Here is a 25,615-nt window from a genome sequence, read left to right on the forward strand (position 1 = left end):
AAGTGAGGTCATTGCATTTACACTTCCTGCCAACTGAGCTGCCATACCAGGTCACACCAAGTGACCATCCAGTCCCTCCAAGAGTGACCAGCAACATAAATGTGGAGAAGAATGGAAGAATAGGATGAGCCACAGAACAGGATGAGCCCCAGACACCTGGAGACTGATCACTGCTGAAATCCTGGATCTTTCTCACCTTCTCTCTTTTCAGACATTTATCAGGTTGAGTATGAAAACTGACACTTAAAACCAAGGGGGAAAATTACAGCCATAACTCTGTGATGTGTTTAAATAGCAGGCTTCCAGGATTTCCATTCAAACCAAAGTATATGGTCATTAGTGTCAAAAACCACTTTGTATATTAATTGCCATTAGATAGATTTACATTAAATGCTCAAGAGTTTAATTGAAAAAGGGTAATTTTTACATTACTGCAATCTCCCAAATAGTGGGAAACTTAACAGCAACAAAGGCAGTACACAGCAAGACTTCCCTCATTTATGTTTATAGGAGTGCTTTAGTTTTACAACAACCTTCACAATGTTCCAGCAAATATCCTAGTGAGATTTTGTTAAAAAAAAAAAGAAGCTTCAAAAGTTTACAGTTTCTCTAAAGAAGTTCACTCTGAAATTCCTTCTAATTGCCTATCTTTCGGAAAAAGTTCATGGGAGCACAGAATTTCAGATTAATGAGGATTAAAAATAATGTACCATACCAAACAAAAAGCAAATCTAATTACTGACTTCATCTACCACTAAATTAACAGCTGACTTCAATTCCCACTATTTGCTTTGTAGGTCCTGAGCATTCAATCTGTGTGGGATGTTTGCCTCCATCCTCCCACTCCCTCTGTCACATTTTGTCTCTTGAAAACTGCAAGGCTAAGGGAAAAAAAGCAGCAATGTGAGAAAACTATATATAAATGTTTAATCATTACTGATGAATCTGCTGTTCAGCTTTTTGAAACATAATGATGAGAGAATGATGATCATTTTATCCTAACAAATTTCAAGCCAACCAATCTTCTGAATTGCTCATTCACCTCTTTTGACAGATAAATGATGAGTCCCACGTCAGAAGTGAAATCTCTCTCTCAAGCTTCTTCAAATCAACAGGAAGACTGCAAATTCAACCTTTGCTCTTCTTTAATGAATTGCTGTCCTCAGCATTATCTCTTTAGCTATTACTAGTATTAAATAGTTCTATACCATTTCTTATCATAAGACCAGGCTGTTATCTCTTCCATTAAGGCTGCTAGGGAACAACAGCACACTCTGTGCTCCAGAACATCAACAGCTTCACATTAATTCAAGGAAAAATATATTATAATGCATTACAGAATTATACAAGGCTTCTTCTTTTAGTCCCTATTTTTTTTAATAAATAAAGATTTTTTTATTTACTGTGGTTCAGAAGCTTTACATGAAATCACACACAAGCTGTTGTGTTTTACCCAGAGGAAACCAGTCATGGACTGGCTCTCTCTAGATTTCTGGCTTGGAATATTCTTTCTTTCCAGAAATTCTCCTCCCACAGATTTCCCGTCTTCTCAGGGAAATAAAACAGACGTGCCACACCTGTCACAGAAAAAGTAGAGTAAGCTGCCCTTTAGGGTGATTCTGCCCTGCAGCCTCCAGATAAAGCTTTATGAGAAACAGACGTTGTGCAGCCTTTTATCTTTCTAAAATGAGTGTCATTTTCCAGCCCAAATTCAGGCTTTGCTCCAGGCACTTCAGCTGTTGGAAAATCCTTCAATACTAACAAGCTTCATGCAGCCTACCTGGAATGGTGAAGCCCTTGCTCCTTCCAAAATGGCCTTTTCCCCTTTTCTACTGGTTGTGAGGACAATAATTTTTAAAATTAAAAGCTCATTTTTAAAAAATCTAGTCAACCATTCATGAAGAACAATTGTCCTGCTGAACCACAACAGCTTAAGCCATGAAGCATGAGGTTTTCTGCTTTCTTTTTTAGTATGTATAACTACAAATGCTAACACAAGTCATAAAATTAATCAACCTTTTTTATGACTTGTTGTATTGTCCTCCTATTCCACAATAACTTTCCAAAAGCAATAAACAAGGGATACAGCACATGATACTACATTGGTTGCCCTTAAAATTTGTTTTTCCTGTTATCATCACTGCGTGCAGCACAGGACACGGTGGCTAAATTAATTTGCCTCCTCCTTTCCAAGACCACAGTTTCAAATCAATTCATTTAAATGGGGCTTGTAATGAAAATAAACCATTTTTTTTCTGGAGAAAGATGCACAGGTAAAAAACAGAACTGAAGACTGTTTACTGAAGAATTACTGTTTACACATGCACCTCATCTAGAATGTTCTCTAGAAGATGTTCTTCTGCGGAAACACTGTGCTGGAAGACTGTAGCATCTATATTAACCTATATCAGCAACAAGCTTCTTCAAGCAATAATCTGTTTGACTTTGCTAATGGCATTATTTCTAGGGAGATACTCTGAATGCATTCATCTGGCTCTGCTCAAGGTATTTTGTTCTTATCATGATGCCTGTTTTCCTGGTGGAAACTGGGAGAAAAAGCTGCCTGAGGGTTCAGGTAACAACACACTGTTTGTTCTATAGCATATGTAAATTAAGGAACACATTTAGAATTTAAGTGTTATTATTCCAGAAACAGAAAAAAAAACTCACAGAATAATATAGTTGCTGATGTCTTAATGTTAAAATCACATTATTAGGAGTACAACCATACTGCAGCACTAACAAACCTCCCTACTCATGGCATCTACACAGAGGAGGTTTTAAGTCAACATTAAGAATTAGAGCTCAATGCCTTCTACTATTTTTTTTAAACCACAGCCTCCATCTATCAGAGTTTAGGAGCAGAATTTTTAGACTGTTCATAGCCTCTTCTAGAAAGCATCTAAGCAAAACACACCCAGAATCAGCTAAACCTTAGTTGTGTAGTTGTAGACATTGGATTTGGAGTCTGAGAGGAACATCCCAAAGGTGAAGTGGATTTGAAAAGCATTACCTGCAGCTGGCAGGTGGAGGGGTGTACACCTGTCTCTTTGGGCAGTGTCCTCAGGTATGGAAACAAGTTTTCTGGCAAGCAGTGCAGAAATTGGTTGTACCAACAGTGTTGTGAGGTTCAGTCGATTCTGCCTGTAGCTTCCATCTTAAATGACAGAAAGGGAAGAGCAATTTAGTAAATGAAAATTAGATTTTTATCCTTCATAAACCGAACACAAAAATGCAAATCTCTATCACACAAGTTAAAACAACTGATTTAGAAAAGCAGCTGTTGTTTTGTGCTTATAATACTGAAAAAAGAAATTTAAAAGCTTCTTCAAGAACATGTACTACAAAATTACATGTATGTATTATGGTATCTGGGCAATAGCTCCACAGGAAAGAAACTGTTAAATGAGTCTGAGCAGAGAGTAGATTGTGAATTAAACACTACAAATTAAATTGGTGTGTATTTAAAGGAACTGTTGAAAAATGGAAGTACTGATCAGCAATAACTTTCAAATTCAAGTAAAAACTGAACAGCTGAAGGAGGTATGGAAAAAGAGGTACTAAACAGACACACTGAGTGGAGAAAGGTATGGATCAGAAAACATCAGAATACTTCATTTACAGCTGAAACATCTTAAGCAGACATAGCACAAACCTCTCAATATCAGCAGTTTCATGCAAAGTACTAAAATCTCCCTTTAAAAGAAAAAAAAAAAGTGAGTTTACATACACCTGCCTGTCTAACACTTGATCATGGAAAGGTTTCTGATGAGATAATGAGATATTTTGGGAGACCAACTGACAGAACTGTGGGAAAAAATAAAAACCCAACTTTGCACACACAGATGCTCTGAAACACTTAGGAAAAAACAGCTGTTTTCGCAGTTATTTCACATGTATATGAGGATCACCTCTTCCCATGGAAAGCAGGAACACTTCTGGGAGATGAAAACCCCACCATGGAAAAGGAGGGGAGGTTGACAGCCTGGGCAGGGCACAGCTCTAACACAACCTCACAGTGTCCCTGCCCCTCCTGAACCATGTCCAAACCTTCTACCAGAGATTCAGAATACAAGGCCTCTCCCTGAGACCTCTGTGAAACAAACTCTGTATTTCCTGCCAACATCGAGTTCTTTACTACCCAAAAGCATCCTTTAAATTCTGTGGCACTGCAGGCACAAGGGGAGGAAGTCATCAGCAACCAGCAGCAGGTTTCAAATAAATTTCTATGAAACTACTACCAGGACTGTTACCGAAACACAATATAAAGAAAGCAAGAAGCCTAGACACATTCTAAATTCTTTTTAGGTTTTTTTGTACTAGAAATTTCTTAAACTTTTTATAGTACACCTTTAATCCTAATGAAAAAATTGACCAAATCTGTATCATTTCATCATGGAAAAACAAAAGGTGTTTTTCATCTTTAATACTCAATGGCAAGATGATCAGTGCACAGTTTGAAAGAAACAGACAAATTTTTAGGTGAATAGGTAAAGCTGGTTCAAAATATAACTTTAAAAAATGCTTTGTCTCATCAAAGTTGGTCTGGGTTAAAAATCTCTTGAAGTTGTCACATCAGTGAAGTGACAGCAGAATCAGTTTGGTCAAGCTTTGAGAGTGTTTCTGCACTCAAGAAGAATCCCAAAAAGTCCATCAGAGATGTGCAATTGAGACATTATTTTCTTTCCAGTGTTTGTCAATCTTCAGCCTGTATTACAGCGCCAATGAAGCTCAAAACGTTTCAGATGAGAAAAATCTCTCCTTTCTCCAGTTACTCCAACTTGAGCTTCACACCTGAATAACCTGTGAAAGATACACTTCAAGATAACACTTCACTTTCAAGAACTTACACAAGAAACCCCTCCATATTTAAAAATGAATCATTTCACAATAGAAGACAGAGTTTGAAGTAAAGGAGAAAAAGAAAAAAGAATCTATATAGAAAGGCAGATTTTTAAGTTATCTGGGCAGATTTACCTGGAAGAAAAACTTTCTAATAGGAGGAATTCATAAAGACTTGCCTAGGCAGATGATAAAATCCTCTTAAACTGAAATCTTTTTAGAGAAAAGTGTGAGCAAACATCTGTCAGGAATGATGCAGATATGGCTGATGCCCTCCCTTAGGGAAGGTGCTACATTAGATGATCTCCTGACATCTTTGCCAGAACTAAAATCTATAAAATCCTCTAGTAACTAAACTTGACGAACTTCTAACAGAGAAAAAACCACAATTGGAATTAATACTAAAAAATGCCTTAAAAAAATAAAAAAAAGAAAAAACAACAACCAAAGTTCCCTTCCCTCTGCCAGGCGTTTATTAATTGCCGCTTGTTAAGGAGGCTGAGGAAAGCAATGTGCACCATGACCAGATTTCAAAAGTGAACCATCCAAGACCAATCTCTCCAGTGCACATTTAAAAACCTGGAGATTTTCAGGGCTGCTATTTAAAGCCTAATCATTCAGGTTTAAAATACTCCTGGGCTTGGCGCTGTAGTGAGAGTGAAACAGAGCAGAGTAACTTCAGAAAGAAACCAACACACTGAAAGAACTTGGGGATTCTTGCTGGGACTTTGTCTGCGGGATGCCAAACCCTTCAGCATCTGTGGGAATAACAAATGCTTGAAGGATAATTTAAATTTGCCATTTTGCTTCTAATAAAATTTAGTTTTATGGCATGAAACTCTTCCAAGAAGCACAATTTCTTCTTCTGTGCAAGTCTAACAATGTAACTGAGCCAGGCCTAGAACCACTATTAATTTTGGAAAGTCCCTGGAGAACTTACTGTAAAGTGAGGAAGAAAATATGGTAATCAATCATTAAGTTAATTTTAGGAGCACAAAAAAGAAGCAATCTTTAGAAAGTTTCTGCACAGGAAGCAAGGCCTGAATTTCTGCTTCTGCAGTGACTATGGTTTAGGTTTTCTTTTTCAATGCAAGCATAAACCTTGGGCACCAGTTTCCACACTGTTCAGCCTGGGACACTCCCCCAGCCCAGCATTTCACAGTTCTCCAACACTTAAATTACTGGTACTGCCAACATGCTCTGGGATTTCTGAATTTAATAGTAACACCTGTCCTCTATACCCTACTCAGTTCTGAGCAAAAGTACAATTTTATCATCATGTCAGTCACTTTCTCAAGACCAAAAAAAGCAGAGTTTTAGTCACAATGTCATACTTCTCTAGCCCAAAAATATTGCTTCACCAACATCTTCTTCAGTATTATGTGAATAGTCTTTTATTTGCATTTCTCTAAGTTCTGTGTTATATGAATTACCTTTCTGTTCACTTTTGTTTAAATTCCAGATTCAAAGAAAGATTGGAAAGAACATTATATTTCATCAATATGTGTTTATTCAAGGTACCTTCTGCCAGGATCAGATAAAACAAAAAGTTAACAACTAAAACTGTCTAAAAAGCTTACTGACAGAATTCATCAAAATAATTCCTTCTATGACCTAAAACACTGCTTTAATGATTTTCCCCCAAAAATACAGAGAGCAAAAAGTAGTCTGAGTGAACACCAAGCAATAATTGTACGTACCCACATCTTTGACTTTCTGCTGCATTAATAATACAGCAGTATTAGTTTTGAAATATCTGAAGTGAATGGCTCATTAATTTTTCACCTTAAGCTTAATAGAAATTTGACAAACAGTTTTATGCTGAAAATAGACACTCCAAGCAGGACTTCCCAGCTCGTGATGGGAATAAATTAGAGCATAAAAGACAGAATAGTGTGCATTTGGTCAAACAAGATGGTTTTGTCATGCAATTCCAGAAGTGAACAGCTAGTGCAATGCATTCCTGTGAAAGAGGCATTCTGACATTTATTCATTCCCAGTGCACATTCTGCACTGCCCTTTGTCAGCACTTGATCTTGTATTAAGCATGACAAACCCAAAGATGTATAAACTACATGTCGCAGACATTTATGTTATTTGTGCTTTGAACTTGTACCCAGCTTCCCTCCACCTTTGTTGGTAACATTCAACAGCTGTTAGCTCCCACTGGTTGTCCTGCAGCCAGTCACAAGGATCTGTTTCCATTTCTCTGAAGAATAAGGTTATCTGTGGTTTTCCTGGCTTTCATCTAACCAAAGATGGAAGCTGCAAGGAGCTGTGCAGCACCTACAACAGGAAGGCTCTGGGTACTGAACTCACACCACCACTGCTCATCACAGCTACTTGATTAAATCTTCATCTGCAGCAGCTTGCAATGCTGTCCCCGTGTCCATTTTTAAGTCAAAAAACCAACCTTCAATTAAGCCTCCACATCCCATTTAACTTCTGCTAGACCCACCTGCTACACCTCACAGTCATTGACATACTTTTTGCCTTCTTAAATTTTATCATTGAAAAAATAACCTCATTCTAGCTGTAATCTCTTGCTGAAAGTGGATACAGTCAGAATATTGACCCAGAAAAACTGGTGCTGTTCTGCAAGCAGTTGTGAAAAGGAAATTCTGGGAAAGCATTCCCCAACTGCTCACCAAAGTCACATAAAGGTTTTCCTGCATATTAAGTCAAACAGAGACCTCTTCCTCTAATAAAAACAGTGCTGAACAGTCCAAGATGTTTAAAATGGAAGAAAGAATGGATTTTATTAGTGCCAAGGAGAAGACCATAACTTCAGACTTTCAAATACCAGCAAGGAAAAGCAAAAAATAACTGGCACAGAAAAAAAGTTACTCAAGAGAAGCAGAATCTGGAACAGGAGCCTACAGAGTAGAACTGGCAACAAGCAGTTTTCTGCTATGTCTTTATTCACTTCTCCATGAATTATCCACTAGAATTGCAACTGGAACATATGCCTGTTTTGAAGTGCTTTGCTTCACTAGCCACTGGTAGAAATATGGAGGAAGATAAAAACATTTGCTTCTATTCTGTAGAAAAAGAAAAAAAGAACTTTGAAATTCTGCAACCAGGGATTTTAACAACAGCCAGAAGATTTTAAAGCAGCTTTACAGGCAATGGAGCATGAGATGATGAATCACGGCAGCATTGTGTGGCAGCTTTTGCATTTCAGGATGCATGGCCACAAATGGACAGGGGATGCTCAGAACTATGTAGTGACTGGAGATATGGGTGAGGAGGATGGCTGTGCCTGTGAAAGGTTTATGCACATTTACAGAAAATCCAGAACTGAGAGGCAGTGAGCATCACCTCAAAGAGAAAGAAGCTACTGAGAGTTCTCAGGAAGGATCTAAAAAACAACTTTTCACTTTGGTCTTAGCATTGTAGATAGTTAAAAGTAATTCTTTAAAAACACCTTTTAAAAAAAATCTCATTCTCATGACTTTAGGAGCTACCAAAAGGTTTAAAAAAACCCTGAAGATACCATATCACCTGTGTGAAACTCTCCAAATAATAATAATAATGCATCATTGATACACAGAGAAAACCAGAACCCTACAGAAATACTGGCTTGCTTTACAGAGTATATTCATTTTATTCTGTTTACATAACATTTTGTCAACAGAGTGGATGCAAATCTGTGTATGTACTACTCACTATTGTCTCTTTAAACAGATTTCTGCCGTCCTTAAAAATAAACCTAAATATTCTATAGCTAATACAGAAAAACCCAAACCCTCCAGAACTTGCTGTCATCTTTTTCCCTCCCTCACAAGGAAATGTGCTTAACCACCATGAAAGACAAAAAAAAAAAACCACCACTCCCCTCTCTCTCACTGCAAATCATTCTTGTCTTAATGCCTACTTAATGTACTTTAAAAATACTGTCACTCTTGTTTCTTTTTAAGATACACAGAACAAAAAGCAACGCATGTATTGTGTAAAAGCAAAACTGCTCTGACACACTGACGCAAAATCATCTCACTAATTTCCCTGCTCCTTTCTGAGAATATTTAATAAAATGGCAAGAATAAAAAGAAAACCAAACAACTTTTCCCAATGCTCTCCCCATTTTGAATCCCCCTTTCCACTTAGCTCGTTGTAGTGGCTGATAATTAAAATGACATAGAAGTGGCCAAAATAGAACAACATTATGTAACATTTCCACACCAACTGATATGAAGTAAAATTTTTTCCTTTTTAAGTATCCTACAATTGTGTAACCACTAAATCATAAAAAGGAAAAAGCATTTCTTCAACATATTTCAAATAGCTAAAACATGTTTTTATGTTCTACTAACAATGGAATGTAACAGGAAATAAAGGACAAGACAATTCTCAGGTTTTTCTGTGCTAACAAATGCCTGTCTCACTACTGAAGTGAAAGAAACTCTCCACTAACAGACAGCAGGTTTGGCCATGTGATAAAAAAAAAAAACAAAACAAAAACAAACAACACTGCCCAACATTTTAAAAGTGGTGGTGGATTTTTAAAAGAGTTGACAGAAGTCTTATGGGTTGTAAGACAAAAATAAATATCCCTTGATGCTTTAAAAATAAGCTTATTTTAAAAAATTCAATATATTTAGTCATATATTTAGACTTCTGCACAACTTATTGCTTGCCATCCATAGTGAATTCAAACCAGCATATTCACTACTTTAGTATTTAATTTTGGATTCTATCCTTGATAGCAGAATATCTGCTTAGCACCTTCTACTCTCATTAAATTCAAGATAAAGGTACTCACTGTAAGGGAGGCATGCAGAAATAATCAATGCTGAAAAGACTGGAAACACTCAGAACCATCAGGCATGTAAAAAAGATGACCACAAACTGCTGGAACCATTCTATCCAAATCCTAATTTGGATAATAATTTGATATCTTTTACTTTTCTAAAATATGCAGAGGTATTAATCCAATGGAGCTCAGCAGAACTACTTGAAGCTATTGCTCTAACTACACAATCCAAATTATCAAGTACCAGTCACATATTTGGACTTTCTTTTCTTTAATCTTTATTTTAGGGAATACTACTTCAGGAATCCTATACCTGCAAGCCTGCGTGTGAAATGTACCTGTTTGCTGCTCCCAGAAAATTAGATATAGGATGCTAAACTGAAGTCTGGAGGGAAGCTTGTGTATGTTTGTGTCTGCAGGAGGGAACACAAATCAAACTGATGGACTAAGCTTGGCACAGGTGGATTTTAAAACTGATATATTACAGAATATTTTAAATTCAAGTGGCAAGCACATTATGGAATTTGTTATCAGTTCCATTGGAAAAAAAAATAATAAAATTCTCTCCCTCCTGATCCAGGCAGCCAAGCAGGAGTGTCCTGCAATGGAGTGGGACCATGGAGTCACAGAGCCAAGAGGGCACACAGCACCTCCTGCATGAATTATGCTTTCTGTCAACCACTTCAAGAAATAAGGAACTTCTGGCACATTGACAGGCTGGTCTTGGAGCTCGATCCTTCATGAACTAAACCTTGGTGATGGCCACCACAGATGGAACAAACAACAAACATGGAAATGAAACACTGATACAGTTCCTTTCCTCCAGTGATGATGGAGACTAAATATAGTAAAATAAAGGTCTCTTGCTTTATGCAAAATAGGTGTGCAGCTGCCAGAACACACATCAGGTAACATATACCATCCTTATACTGATTATGAACAAGCATAGATTCCTGTTTGCTCACAATAATGAGATTTATTGTTATTAAAAATAATAAAAGCCCTATAGTGCTCTGCCAGCAATGGAATGGAGATAGAAAATCTGCAAGAAAACACCGAAAGTGACAGGTTTAGGATGACAATTATTTTGTTTACAGCATGTAGTGAACACTGCAATGACTCACAATCACATGCTGTCTGTACATATTTGGAGGACAACATGAAATAAAATTGCATATGTTATCTGTGGTACAGGATGCTTTTCTTAAAGTAATAACCACCTCTGATGCACGTTTCCAGATTTGTCTGTAACCATTAAAAGCCACATTTTGGCTTCAGCACAGTTTAATTGTGCCAGCACAGTTGTTTCAGGAGCCATATTATGAACCAGATCAGCACACTTAGAAAATCAGTGCTCTTAAATAAATGAGCAGAGTAAGAGGTGAGCTGGGATGAGGATATGGAAAGTATGGCAGGAATTCCTCCAATTCAACCCAAAGCCTTCTATTCCCAAGCCACAATTCCAGGGGACACCCATGTCCTCTAGGACCCAAAGACATTGCCAGACACAGGATGACACTTAGATATGCACACCAATTCAAAAGGCTCTTACAGATTAAAAAAAAAAAAAAAAAATTGGAAAATTTTTATATTATGATTTTTCTCTAGTTTTTAAAAATAATTATAGCATACTTCAAGAAAACCATTTAAAAACAAAAAGCCTCTAATATTCTGCCTGAAAATGATAAATAATTAATATGCATCTGCTGTTTTAGCAGTTTAAAGAAGCTGCAGTGCTAATTTTACTTGCATGATATTAATGTCAAAAATTTTGTAAAAGAAGATAAATCTACTAATAATGCATGTCTAGCAATGTTAAATATGTTAATATCATTTAGCTTTGTTTTGGTAGAGCATGCAATTGGAACTGCAGTGATGCTAATTTTCACATTAAATTTTGACTATATGTATCAAAGGCATACAAGAAGTTAAAAAAAATTCTATCTGCTTTTATTTTGTTCTAAAGGGCTTTCACCCAATCAAAAGAAATACAGTGAAGAATCAGTGGTTTAAAAAGCCAGATTGTAATGGAAGTGTTCCAAATCCTCAGTTCATCTTTATTAATCCTTCAACACTCAAGATCAGATAAAGTAGATATATGTGGTCATGTACCAGTAATAATTTGATTAAAATTACTGAAGAAAAAGAAATAACCTGGTAAATCAATCTCAAATGACAGTTTCCTGAAATGAAGATACAGGTGCTCTCAAGACCCCCATTAATCCTTTTGATGGTGCAGAGAGGAGAAAAAGCTATGCTCAGAAATTCCTTAAATTCTGAATCTGTGGAAATCCTTGTAACACATCTTGGTTTATTTCTTGGATTACAGAGCAGAGACAAACAAACCATAATCTATTTGCAGCACTCCTCAGAGATACACAAACACTGGTATTTAATTTACTTAATAACTTGCTCATGTGTTTGCAATGTTTTATTATGTTCATGCTGACTCGTGCTACTGCTGGATTCAGCTTCAGAAGGAGATTACAAACACCCAGGAGAACTGGATTTTATTTTGTGCACAACAGCACATTTTCTGTGAATATTCATTCCAAACTCCAAATGGAGCCCTTGGCCCTAAATGATTTCTGAACCATCTCTTGTAAGGAGCTTTGCATCCTCAAATGAGTTTGTGTAACCTGAGATGAGCATGAAAAATTAATCATTTTGCTCAAATCACAGAGTTGAGGAGCTGGTTAACGTTTAGGTTGAACTTCCTGAAATTCAAGGACAATTTGGGTCAGGAAAATCAGAAGCAAAGAAAATTTGTAAGAAAATAGAAAATAAGGTAATGCTTGAAAGAAATAATTTCTTGTTGAAGAAGGGCAGAGCAGCAGCATCATCTCAGAATATTGCATTTCGAGCCATGTCTTAAATTATGAGTCAGTGATAAACATATATTCTGACACATACTTTTAAAAAATGCTACTTAGGATTATTTTTCAAATTAAATAATAAGAACAACATTTCTATAAACACGGTGGAGATTATTGCAAATTATAGCCAGTAAAAATTCAGCAGAAAATAAGTATATTGTAATTTGAATTGTTACCTAAAATTAATTTTAGAAGTGTCATCAAGGTTTTTTTCTGGGAGGAAATGAATATTTCCTTCCCAGCTCAGGTCCTGCCACAGGATCCAAAGGACATGGAACCATCCTTTGTTCCTTCCCACAGTGTTAAATGTGCAGAGCTCACTCAGGTCACAGCCACAGCAGGAAATCCATTCCCCTATTTTTTTCCTATTTCTACGAAGAGCATAGGTCAGAAGAATCCCAAAAGAGCAGTCTGCAGAAATCAATGGTTATATTTTGATCGTTACCCTGACGTTTAATGAAATTTAAATGATACCGAGAACAACATAAAATCTACAAGGACAGAAATGCCTAAGCAAATCTTGCCCTTCATAGCAATTGCACCTTAGCTAAACCACTGGACACAACTCTCGTTTTCTAGGTTGATATAAAAAGTGTGCTAGTGAAACACAATAAGTACTAGCAAAGAGTTTGCAGCAAGTAAATTGTTTTCACAAGCTGAAACTGCAGAGGACTTGGCTCTTTAAAAACATGCAGGCCCATGGAAGATCCACAAATCAAACTATGTGCAAAATACTCTATCAAGGAGAGGACCAGCTTATTCTGAATGTTAGTATCAAGCACAACATTCTTTGTTTCATTTATTCATCAAAGTTACAGATTTTTGCAGTGGTGGTATCTTGACAACTTCATGCATGTGGAGAGTTCTAATAAACATCCTCCCTTTGAATAGTTTACTATTAAAATTTATTCTCCTCTGACATCCCCAAAGTCTACATCTGTCTCTGAAGAATGGGATCTCAAGGTTTCAAAGATCCACAGCATCCACATCTATCAAGATGACTTGGTATGTCTGGCCAGATGTACAGACATAGACCTGAATTGTCAAAGTATTTGGTGAGCCACCACCACAGCTCTATTGTAGGTAGCAGATGCTCAAAACTCAATCATATTGATAGTTAAAACCCCCAACAAATTCACAGAAATACGGTTCACTGAAAGAAACACAAATAAAAAGAACACATGGTCTGTTGCAACAACATGAGTTAAAGAAGTTATTTTCATAAAAGGAATGTGTCACAAGTAATCATCACTTCCATTTCATTTCGTCTCCTTCTCAGTGATGGTAGAAATAAATAGATGCCACATTTGTAAATTCAATTGGCACTGTTTTGCTGAAGTGACAGATGATTCATGTTGTGATTGCCTCTACACCATGTAGCACCATTCTTTATTGTCACAGGTACTGTATTTCATGCAAGACTGCAAACTAGCATTTGCAGCTTTATAATAAACTATTTCCTGTCAATAGTGCTGTAAGAAAGTTGAAATTTGCCCTCAAGTATCTGTTTTCTGCTCAGAAACAAATATTTAAAGCCACTCAAAGATCAAATATGATTTTCCCATGCAGTCAACACTTCATTCTCAAACCTGGTGCATGAGGGCACTTCAGTCAGGGAGACAGAAGTGGCTTTGCAGTGCAGTTGCCCATCACTGCTCATTATAATGCAAAAATTCAAGTACACCTTTACAATATCAGGCCACCAATTTCATTGCCTGCACTTCAACTGCAGTAAACAAGTCTAATATTTAAGTAATAACAGACCACAGGGCAAAAATACTATTTTAGGCTGTAAGTAGAGTTGATATCTTCTACTGTGCTTTTACTTCATTTGTGGCATTTGCACAAAGAGCAATACAATAATTATGAGGCAAAGGAATTAACTGCTGTGAAACAAGCAAAAATTTACTACATGAAAAAGTGTGAGCTATTGCTTTGCTACAACTCTATTTTAATTGAAATTAAATTTTCTTCAATTTCAGTTTAATCTGGTTAAGCAATTCAGAGTCCTGATTATCTCTAAAATGAACTGAAATTGTAGCTCAGAATGAAGCACAGAGAGGGAATACTGAGGAATATTGAAATATATTCCATTACTTTCCTGACAGTCACAGTCACCAGGGCTGAGTGAAGGCAGCTGCTGAGATGATGATAAATACATTTAAATAAGTGGACACACATATGTATAAAGGACTGATGCTTGCACTGATTTGACAAAAATTAAAGAAAGTACTTCTTTAAAAAAACCCAGTCTCTTAACTTGATTCATTTCTCACAAAAATCCAATCCTGCTTATGAGTAGGAGTAGAAAAAGTGGCACGGACTCCTGGAAAGTGTTAATGGGCTCAGAGAAAACACAGAAAAAGGAAACCTGAAACAATCAATCACCCAAATTATTTCATATATTAATACAAATTTGCTACAGGCTATTATTTATCTTCCTTACAGAATGCTGTTATACATATAATTAGATAGTATTAGACTTGTATTGATGAAACTTCATGTATCTCTAAACCTATATAATTTAATGACAAAATTAGATTTTTTCCTACATATGCAAATTTGTTTAATAATTTTCCCATCAGAGCTTATTGAGCAGAATAAGGTATTACCTTAGATTAATTGGTTTAATTATACTTTCTTTTAAATTTATTCAATACTTTCCTGTCTCCTACTCTAAGTAAGTAAATATTTCAAACTTTGCTAGTTAACCTCTAGCTTAAATGTGTTTCCTCTATGAAATGTGGTATTTTTCTACCACTGCTTGGAAACCTGCTAATAAGTGCTGCTTCCCTGTATTCTGGCAACTGAATAATAAATTGAAACAATTTTCTTCTGTTCCTCGAAAATCAACACAACACAAATCTCTATAAGTAACCACCAATATAACTCAATTATTGTTGTGGGTTTTTTCCAATCCTTTACTTGAAGTCCTTTACATTGATGAGCTCTTTAGGCTCTGCATGGAATCACATTTTTCAAGCTGTAACTCAAAATGTGTTCTATGAAGGATACACATCTCATGCCAAGGGTTGATTAATTATAAAGTCATTCCATTTAGATCAAAAGCTTCTTAAAATCTTTTTCACAATGTTCCTCAGAGATTCTGGAATAAATTTGTGGGGGTTTTTTGACAAGTATTGGCCACATTCAGTGTGCACGGAACTTACATTAGGAACCTCAGCAGACAAAGGTTCTGCTTCCCCTGAAGTATTTTCAAAGGGAATTCATTGAGACAATGGAGAAAATGAAACTGTTATTTAACTCCATACCCAGGGCAGCTCCTGAAGGACAAAACTGATGTGGAAGAATTCCTGCAAGATAAGAAATTCTGTAGTGCATCCTCCCTAACTCTCATTTCTTAACCCCAAACACAGTGAGATACACAGATGGCACCTTTTGCACAACCAGCCAGAAACTATTTCAATTTTTAATATTATATATTATATATTTTTATTATGATCAGATAACTTGACACTTGCAACAGTCAACTACCTGAATCAGAGCTGGAAGCAGACAGCTGGAAATTTCCTCAGATCAGAAAAGCACATAGTCCATTGAATAATCAAGAGTCTGAAATAATTAAGACTAATTTCTGAAACTCTGAGTGCCTCTTCAGAGCAACTTCTATAAATACAAACCCCTCATTAGCTCAAGTGTTGCTCCATGAAGTTCTACACCAAGGATTCTTCCAGCTGTGGTGCTTCCTGTCTGTATAAATTTTAAAAGAACAGTGAAAGCTACACCAGAGGATTCCACAGTGGCACATGCAGCCAATATATATGGAACACACCCACAATTAATAACCTGGAGGTATTTGCTTAAAATACAAAATTCTAGTAAAATTCATTCAGAAGCATCAATGATAATCAAGACCTAATGAATTTCCAGTACAGAATCTGGATCTGCAGCTAGATCCTGTATTAAAATTAATGGATTTTCACCCTCTAGAATCATATGAATGAGTTTTTAAGTAAGTTTTTTTAACCAGAGCTGAGCCAAGCTTAGTTATTTGACAGGCTGGCTAATAGAAAACATACTGCCAAAAGACACGTTTCTATATATTTATGCCTTTTCCAGTTCAAAGTCTAATCTAAAAGCTCTCTTAAAAGCATTTTATTCAAGTAATGATGGTAGAAATTGCTGTCAAAGCCTTTACAATGGTAAGCACCTGCAGGAAAGGAATTCAATATTTCAAAAGCAATGCAAGTTTCCAATTCATTTCACTTCAAAGACAAATCATCCAGACCTACCTTAAACAGTGTAATAGTCACCTTCCCCTTTGCCATGCGTTCCATTTAGAAGGAACTTTTCTTTAAATAAATAAAAATAAGATTACATAACCTCCTGTAATAGCTATGGTTTCTAACATGTCGCATAAGAAATGTTTTCCTAATTTACCTCACAGGAAGATTTTTTCCCTCTGTTCTCCTGCTGAGAGGCTGTCAGGCTCTCAGTTTCACCCAAAGTCTCTCAATAATTACTCATCTCTTGCTTACTTCAGAGGGACTCAATGGCACATAAATTCTGAAGATAACTCTTGCTGAACATCTGATCCCAAATAAAAACATTCTATTATGCATTAAGACAGTCAATGCTTCTTTTCCAGGTATTACTGCACTATCTTGTGTTAGAAGACCCATTTAACCTGAATGTATGTTCACAGTCACAGGATCAGATCATTTATTACTGTAAACTATCAAAATTTTACTGCAGCCACTTTACACCTGCTTGTGGCGTACTGAGGAAATGTTCAAATTAACTTTCTCAGGTCAAGATACTAAAAACACAACTGAAAGTATGTTGTTTAGCCTAAAATATTTCAAAGAATGTTTCTTTTCAATAAGTATTTTAACCTTCAGTGAAATAAGGACATAAAAAATTACTTTCTAAAAATGATGCTGAGCTGCTAATCATATTTCAAAACCTTGAGTTAAATATCTTTATATGGTGCTCCATATGCATGTAATTACTCTGTGGTTGATTGTCAGGCAAGAACTCCACTATACTTCTCAAACTATTAACTACAGTGAATTATATTACAACAATAAATATGTTAGGTACTTCCAAAATCCAACTTCTTTTCAGGTTGCTTTCAATTGGCAGCTTCACTAAGTAAAGCTGGAGCTGTTAATTGTTTTGCAGTACTGTGCATAGTGACATATTGGTATTACTCACACTAAATCTATGTGTGATTTTCAAGCAGGATTTCAAGCAATCAAGTGCTAATGTGCAATGCTAAAATACTTTCCTAAGTTATCTGTGCTCATTATTAGGATGAATTACCACACAGTTGCTGTTTTCTGGGTTTTTTCCAAAGTAATGCTACTGAAATATAAAGGATTTGAATAAAATATAAGTTAATACAGACATCATTTGATGTTTTTAAAAGATCTTCACCAGACAGTATGTTCTAAAATTCAAACACTCAGAAGACACTGAAGCATTCACTCTGCACTTATTAATTAACACAATTATTAATTAATAGAAAATAAAAATGCTGCTGATATTTTTTTTCATTCCTGGGAGATAAGGAATGTTTCTCATACATCAAAATTATTACAGACTAAAACCATCACTACTCCTTATGTGGTCAGGAGCTATAAACACCCTTCTCATAAACAGGCAGGGTTCTTAATAAATAGTTAACAGGTAAACCCAGTTCCAGTGGATAAACAGGAACATGGCAAAGTGTTCAAACACTGCCCAAAATGTGAGATGGGGATCTCTACATCTGCTCCTTCCTAAAGCAAAGGACTGAGTTTATCTTGCACCAGCACAGCCCCACCACCAGCTATAATATTCCCTCTCTGAGGGAGGAATAATATTCTCATCTGAGTTCAGCATATCTGAATAAAAACCTACAATTAAAAAAAAAAAAAACTGAGAGAGATTTTCTGCACAAGTGTAAAATACCAGTTTGACTGAGATTAACAAAATAATTACTGCTCTTGTATTAGAAAAAACTGTTTAACTTTACAAAAATGTCTTTTCATTCATAATAAATATATGTATTTGGATAGTAGTTCACCTCTAGGATAGTATTAATAGTATTATTTCTTTAAAAAAGAAATAATAGTCATTGAATATAAAAGCAAATGTAGATCAAAGTAGCAGGAATAGCAGGGAAAGCTGGCCAGTTCCACAGGGAATTCTCCTATTCCCAGCTGAAGATTGTCTTTCAAACAACTGTGGGGCTTAGTCTGCAATCAATACCAAGCAAGGGACAATAAATAGCAAAATGTTCATAATGACAGGCAAAAATGACCCTGCTGTCCCTCATGTCTTCCTAATGGTCACAGGAAGAAGTTTTAAACAAAAACAAGAAAGCAGAATAAGGAAGGGAGAAATTCAGCTTGAATTTTGCTTGCTCAGAGAGAGGCTAATTTAGAGCTGCTAACGAGATCCAAAGGAGTTTAGCCAGGTCTTACAAATCACTGTCCCTTCCTGAAGTAAATACTGCAAGCCTCAACAAGGGATGGATGGATTGGATGGATGGATACAGTGCAAAATATTCTACACTGCTAATGGTGAAATATGTGTGCATCAAAAATCACTCAGATGTAGACAAAATAGTGTTTGAGCATTAGATTAAAAAATAATAATCAAATATAGCTGTTGCAGTGTCTATATCAACAACTTCCTCAAAGGGAAAAGAATGAGCTCCCTCTGTATTTTAGTGGGATTTTACTAAATCTTCACAGAAAATAATATCTAATCCAAAGGGAAGACAGGCCTTGTATGGTAATAGAGAAAATAATATAAGCAGAGATAATGACAGTGGAGAAGGATGTGTGGACATGCATTGGCAAATTGAATTAATTCCAAAACACCCAACTTCAAATCATGTTCTGAAATGCTGTTGCACCAGCTACACAGATGTGACATTTTTTATCTCTATTAACTTGACCTTGCAGCAATTCAGAGGTGGAAAATTCCAACAAAATTCAGACTTCTCAAGTCAACAGCAAAAGCCTAAAAACTTTAAAATGCCCAGAACTTTAGCCTGTATCTCCAGTTCTAGGAACCCCTCCATTATTTTTATCCCAAAAAAGGAATGGCAGGTGCTTCCTAAAATTTTTACTCCATAAATTAATCTTTGTTGACTAAGAAGTTACTCCTTTTCATTTTTTATGAAATATGATAACCTTTGCAAACACTCTGTATATATAACACAGTTGTTTTTTCAGCCATGATTTGGAAGAAGGAGCATTTACTCTCATGTCAATTTGGAGCATAAGACTTCACTCTCCAGTATTTGGGCTTTTAGAAAATGCACCTCAAGTTTTCCAGTGAGTACATAAGGGCTTGAACACACCAGACCAACTAAAAGGACTTCTGGCACCTCAGCCCTTCTAATTGGGAATTTCTGCCTAAAAAAAAAAAAAAGTTTAACAGAAGGCAATAAAATTATAAATACAAAATTAACATTTGATTTAGCTTCCTGGATAGAATGTGTAGAGATTTGAAAGAGCCAAGGAATTTCAAGCAAAGTAGTAAAGGGCAGCAAAGATTACAGTGAGGAAGAAAAGAAGTCGAGTTGTCAATACTATGTTGGTACAAATATATTAAAAGATATGTCCCTGACATGCTGTAACATGTACCATTGTCATGACTGAGCTGTAAATGCATTTAAAAGCACTCATTAATTATCAAGTTTTCCAGTAGATTTCCAGTATTAATAATATCCTGTACAACTAGTTCACCCACTAGCTCTACTCTTTTATTAAATCTAAGCAAACCCAAAAATATGTGGACAAGTTTTTGAAGGGCATCTTTTAAATAGTAATAACGAAAATAAAAGAAGTATCCAATAATATAATATTGGATACCTGTTTTCTAAGCAAAAATATAACCTGTTTTCTAAGCAAAATTGGCTGCTGTAGCCTCACATACACATAAATAAGTTTTCATCCTGAATAAGCAGTGTGAATACCCTACATGAGGTACATTCACAGCTCAGTTATTCAAGCACACAAAGTCTCAGTTGGACTATTGTTCCAATTGCAAGCCCCCAGACTAAAAATTCCAGCAGATGGGTAAAATGTAACAAAGGAACTGAAAAAAGGTGGGGAGGATGTAATCTATAGCAAGTATTTAACAGTGGGAGCATTATTGTTTTCTTTATCAACACAAAAATAAGACACCAGATGACAATTCAAAGAAAATGACTGATGGAAGCATAAGAAAAGCACACCATCAGTGGGGCACAGAAGTCACTGGCCTGATGATATTCTCAGCCCTGACATTTCTGAAACAACTGAAGCTCTCCTTCCACAGGAGTCAGGCATTTCCTTCCTCTCTTTAGCTCAAGTCAGTTCAGAGATGCCCTGAGAACTGAACTTCTTTTCTGGATGAGCACGTCAGTCTCTGCAATTAGAACATTCACAGTCTCTGGCTGAGGACAATTTACTGAATAAAGCTTAGTTTTTGCAAATTGCACATGCAAGATGCTGCACAGCCACCAGCCTCAATCAGACCAATGGACTGAAGAGTCATCAGCATTTTTTGGGAAGCACTCCACAACAACTGGAGCATCATTATCTAGCAACACTGGAAGGCAATATCAGAAGGAAATATTAGAAGCTGCAATATGTATTTCCTCCAATACACTCCCTCCAGAAGTGATTTCTACATCTGAGACAAAGGACAGCACCAAGGAAGGGAGAACCTGAAACAGAACTAGGTGAGATTGCTGTACACTGCCTAAGCATACTGGAGCACTAATTACCCATTTGTGCTTCTAATTGGTCTCACACTCAAATCACCACAGGCTCCAATACTCAAATTAGCACCTACACCCAGTCAGAAATGCAATGGATGGGCACAATTACAGTTAGAACAAGAAGGTAATTCAGCTGCAAAAGTGCTTCTTCAAGCCTTAAATCATAACAAATATTGCTTGGTAAATTCTGCTAATGCAGTTCAGTAGAGGCTAAAAATAAACCATCCTTTTCATCACTGAAGTTTAAGGCCAAAGACTTTCTTCTACCTTATTTAAAGCTGGATATATGAAAAAATCCATCAGCTTTTAGCTAAAGGGAAATCCATGTTTTTATATTTGGAACAGAAACATGCTCACATCAAAATCTAGTCCAGGACACATCAGCGCCTCAGGTCTGTATCTGGATGTTTTATGGGGATTTATTTAAACATTCATTTCTTTTATTCCCTCTGCTTTATTCTTTTCTTTTTTTTTTCCCCCCCTCTGGCAGGATAAGACTTTCAAAAAGAGTTTAAATTCAGCGTCACAAATGACAGATACAAAACAAGTTTGAGTTTGAGGCAATTTCTATTATAATAATTACTAAAATATTAAACCTTTCTCCTCTATAAATATTTTTTGTAAGCTAAAATGAATAAATTTGTAATGATATCTGGGTCATGAGGACATCGCTTACAACTCATTTACCTTCAAAGAATGACAGAAATTGTGAGGTTGGAAAGGATCCATCCAAACTCATCTAGTCCAACTTCCCTGCTCAAGCAGGGTCTCTCCCAAGCACATTACTCAGGATTGTGTCTAAATAGGTTTGGAAAAATCTCTATTTTAAGATAATTTTTAAAATTTTGTTTTAATTATTCACACAAAACTTTATTATTGCAATTTCCACTAAAATGCACTCATGTCATTACATTCACACAGCAAATAAACCAAAGCGAGTGCAAAACAAAAGCAGAATATTCCAGTGGGCAAAATGAATGAACACAGAATTCAGTGTGTGTCTCTTCAACCAACTTTACAGTTGGGATTTTAGCTCTGTGCATTTCCCTGCACAACTCAGAAAACAGGAGCAGTAATATCTCTTCTGTTCAAGAATTCAAAATCTAAACATTTGTTCTTTAAACATGTGACAACCAATAATTAAGCATTAAAGTTGTCAAAAAAAAATGACATTAAAAAGTCAATAAATGTCCAAAATAGGTTTTTTTCTTTACTTGCAAAGCTTCCTAGATAAACTGTATATAAAATGCACAACAATTTGCTATGCAGGTTATCCATTAGCCGTTAGAAGCTTTTTTAAGAGACTAAGAAACAATAATTCCAACAATTTAATTCTTCAGTGAACAAGCAGTAGGTGACTGGAGTCCTGCTGGAACACAGGGAATCTGGGTACTGCAAAGTCATGTTCAGCAAGTAAAAACCAATTAATATGAGGATACCTGCCTTCTTATCACACCCACTTACTGGGATATCAGTGCATTAGCTCAGCTATAATAGCTCAGCTTTGCTGGGCTATCAGACCCAGTTTAAGCAAAGCAGCTGTAAATATTTGTGCATCTGCAGATCCTGACATGCACAACTGATAGACATTGATACACAAGCAATCTCACATCTCAGAAAACCCAAGTGATGAATCTGAACAGATGATGCTGTGCCGCCTTCAGCACTCTCAAAAACTGCTTATGAACTCTCAAGACCATCCCTTAAAGTAAGGGAAAAAAACCAATATCATTAAGAGTTGCAGAGTATGTCAGAGAACTGACTAATGTATTTCTCACATGTCAGGAACCACTTAATGAAAGCCCTAAAATGAGATTTGATCCTGTCATCTTCCTCATTGCACAGCACTGTGCGAAAAATCTTCTTTAAAGCCTGCAATGTAGAGGCTGTAACAACAAAAGTACCCACATTTCATCCATCCAATTCTCTCTTTAAAGTTAAAGCACACAAAACATTCACTGCTTCCTCCCCTTCTGACAATTACTGCTATTTTTATCCTTTAGATTGGGACACAAATGAACACTTGCCATTGTTGTAATTGCATTAGATGGACATGTTAAATCAGGTGAATCAGTCACTTCTTCCCCTGCCAATTACAACAGGAGTCACAGAAGGTATCCCCTATTTTAATTTAAATGGCTGCATACCACCAACACACAAAGCACCTCCTTCTTTGTCCTCACAAAGACTGAAGTCCTGAAACTCTGGATCAAGAGTGAAGATCAGGAAATTAATCATACAGCACAGCTGATAATAACAGTTGATTCAAATAATACAATATAATACTTGATTCAAAAGAAAAGGAAACAAAAAGAGAAGCTGAGTTTTAGTTAAAACGAACATCTCATTCTGTTGATTAATGTTTTGGGTCAGAATTGAACTGTGGAGAAAACTGTGCAGTTCAGGCTGTGCTTCTTGTATTTAGCCCAGTAATTTGTTTCCTTTCCAGTCCCACAGACACCTTTTCCACAAGTGCTGCACACAGAGTGCACTGACCAGCTGGGCTGTAAGGGAGAACATTTTATGGTGTAACAGCTCTGGGGTTTCTGACTTTGTGTCACAGTTCCCAGGCTCTTTTAGGCCACCCAGATCTCACACTGTGACTTCATCCTAATACCTGTGTCAGCAAAAATAACATCTGTAAAGCTGAATTTATTCAAAATCTGTGTTCCTGACACAGAATCCCAGCTCAGGTTGGAGAGGACCTCTGGAGAGCCCCCAGCCCAGCCTGCCCAAAGCAGGGTCAGGTGAAGCAGCTCAGGAGCAGCTTTTTGGGAATTTTCTCTGGGAAGCAAAATGTCTGTGCAATCTGCTCCAGGGTCTGACCCTGACCCAACAGTAAATCTGGTGTTCACAGGACTCAAATATTCAACAAGAAAATAACAATGGAAAATGAAAGACAGGATTTTATTCATCCTAAGGCAAGGCAAGACGTGAAGATTTCTGTTCACAAGATGACCCATGGTGAGGTGTGCACGCCAGGAGAGGAACATCCTACAAAATCACAGCACTTTCCTGCAAGTTTCAGTTGTCCTTTTCTGCTATAAAAGAACCATCAGGGAACAGTTTTTGTACCAGCTTCTATGAATGGAAACTCCTGTCTAAATTCTTTTTTATTCCATGAAGTTGAAGGAGCAATTGAGACAAAGTACTTTTATAAACAAAAGTCCTGCAGAAAGAAAACAGAAAGAACCTGACCCCAAAACTGGAAAGACATTAAAATTCAAGAATGATCTCTGCCAGGATCACAGAAATTTTAACTTAGAAATGAGTATAGATCTGTGTAGCTAAAAATTACTTTATCAGGATTTATGCTACAATTTGTAAGCCTCTTGCAGTATTTCTACATATGCTTTAGGATTTGTAAATCTATTACAAGATTTGCAATTCAACTTTTCATCTTACAAAGCAAATGAGAGATGTAGCTAAATCTTATCTTAAAGCACTGATTCCTAAATTAGGGCTTCAGAGTTCACAATTACAGGTCCTTTGGGTAAATCAGAGGATAAACCCAGACTCTAGAAACACAGATGTATTTTGTTTAAGATGAAATTGCCAGAAACTCAAAAAATAAGACTGAAGTTGTCACTTCTGGAAAGCATTGTTGACCAGACTATTGCTCCTGCCTAAGTCCTTCCAGCACAGCTCTTTACCAGGCTTTGAGGCTTTGGTGTGTTGCATTAAAAAACAAGAATTACATAAAAAAACATGAATGATGCAGTTATGACATCTCCTTAAAATCCATGCATGTCTTCCTCATTTGTGTTCTGTTTTGGAATTTATTAATTTTTTTTAATTTATGTATTAGACAGCAGCCAAGCTGCTCTTTGAGGCAGGACACTTCCTCTGGTATCCTGATGCTCAAAAGTAATGCTTTCACTTCAAAACCAGAATAGTAATATAAAGAAGAGGTAAGAGCATCTAATGATCTAAGATGACTCCAAAGTAAAATCAATCAAACACAGCGATAGTTGTTTAGTACCTATATTTTTTGGTACTACTGAATTTCATGCCATATACCCCACCTCTTAAAAAAAAAAAAAGAAAGAAAAAAAAAAAAACAAAAAAAAAACCAAACCCAAAGACACTTCAATGAAATGGCCCAGATAACATTTATACAACTCTCCTTGCACGAGTCACCTGATGTTAACTCAAGACATTTTCCACTCATGCCATCCTTGCAAAGCCTGTATTCCCTTTCAGGGGAACTTGAGAAATATTCCCCAAGAAAGTCCATGCCAGGTGTTTTATCTCATTTTTCAGTGAGCAGCACATTCCACTACTGGCCCAGAGAAATATTTTGGCTCTAACCAGCAGAACTCAAAGTCCTATCTATTGCAGCAGTTTTGGGAGGGAACAGAGTAACCTAGAAGGGAATTAATTCTTAGTTTTACCTCACCTTTACACCTAATTTGCTAC

At 36.4% G+C, this 25,615-nt stretch overlaps 1 protein-coding gene across 8 annotated transcripts in view; it reads right to left on the reverse strand.

Moving 5' to 3' along the window:
• The window catches only part of NAALADL2 (N-acetylated alpha-linked acidic dipeptidase like 2), a 399,226-nt gene that overhangs the window by 98,937 nt on the left and 274,674 nt on the right, over window positions 1-25,615 (reverse strand). For all 8 annotated transcript variants that reach the window (XM_074547421.1, XM_074547422.1, XM_026792086.2 and 5 more), the window contains one exon: window positions 3,014-3,157. In XM_074547421.1, the coding sequence (XP_074403522.1) occupies window positions 3,014-3,157 (144 nt within the window). The remainder of the gene's footprint in view (window positions 1-3,013; window positions 3,158-25,615) is intronic.

Source organism: Zonotrichia albicollis, chromosome 9, assembly GCF_047830755.1.
Source record: "Zonotrichia albicollis isolate bZonAlb1 chromosome 9, bZonAlb1.hap1, whole genome shotgun sequence".
Lineage (NCBI taxonomy): Eukaryota > Metazoa > Chordata > Aves > Passeriformes > Passerellidae > Zonotrichia > Zonotrichia albicollis.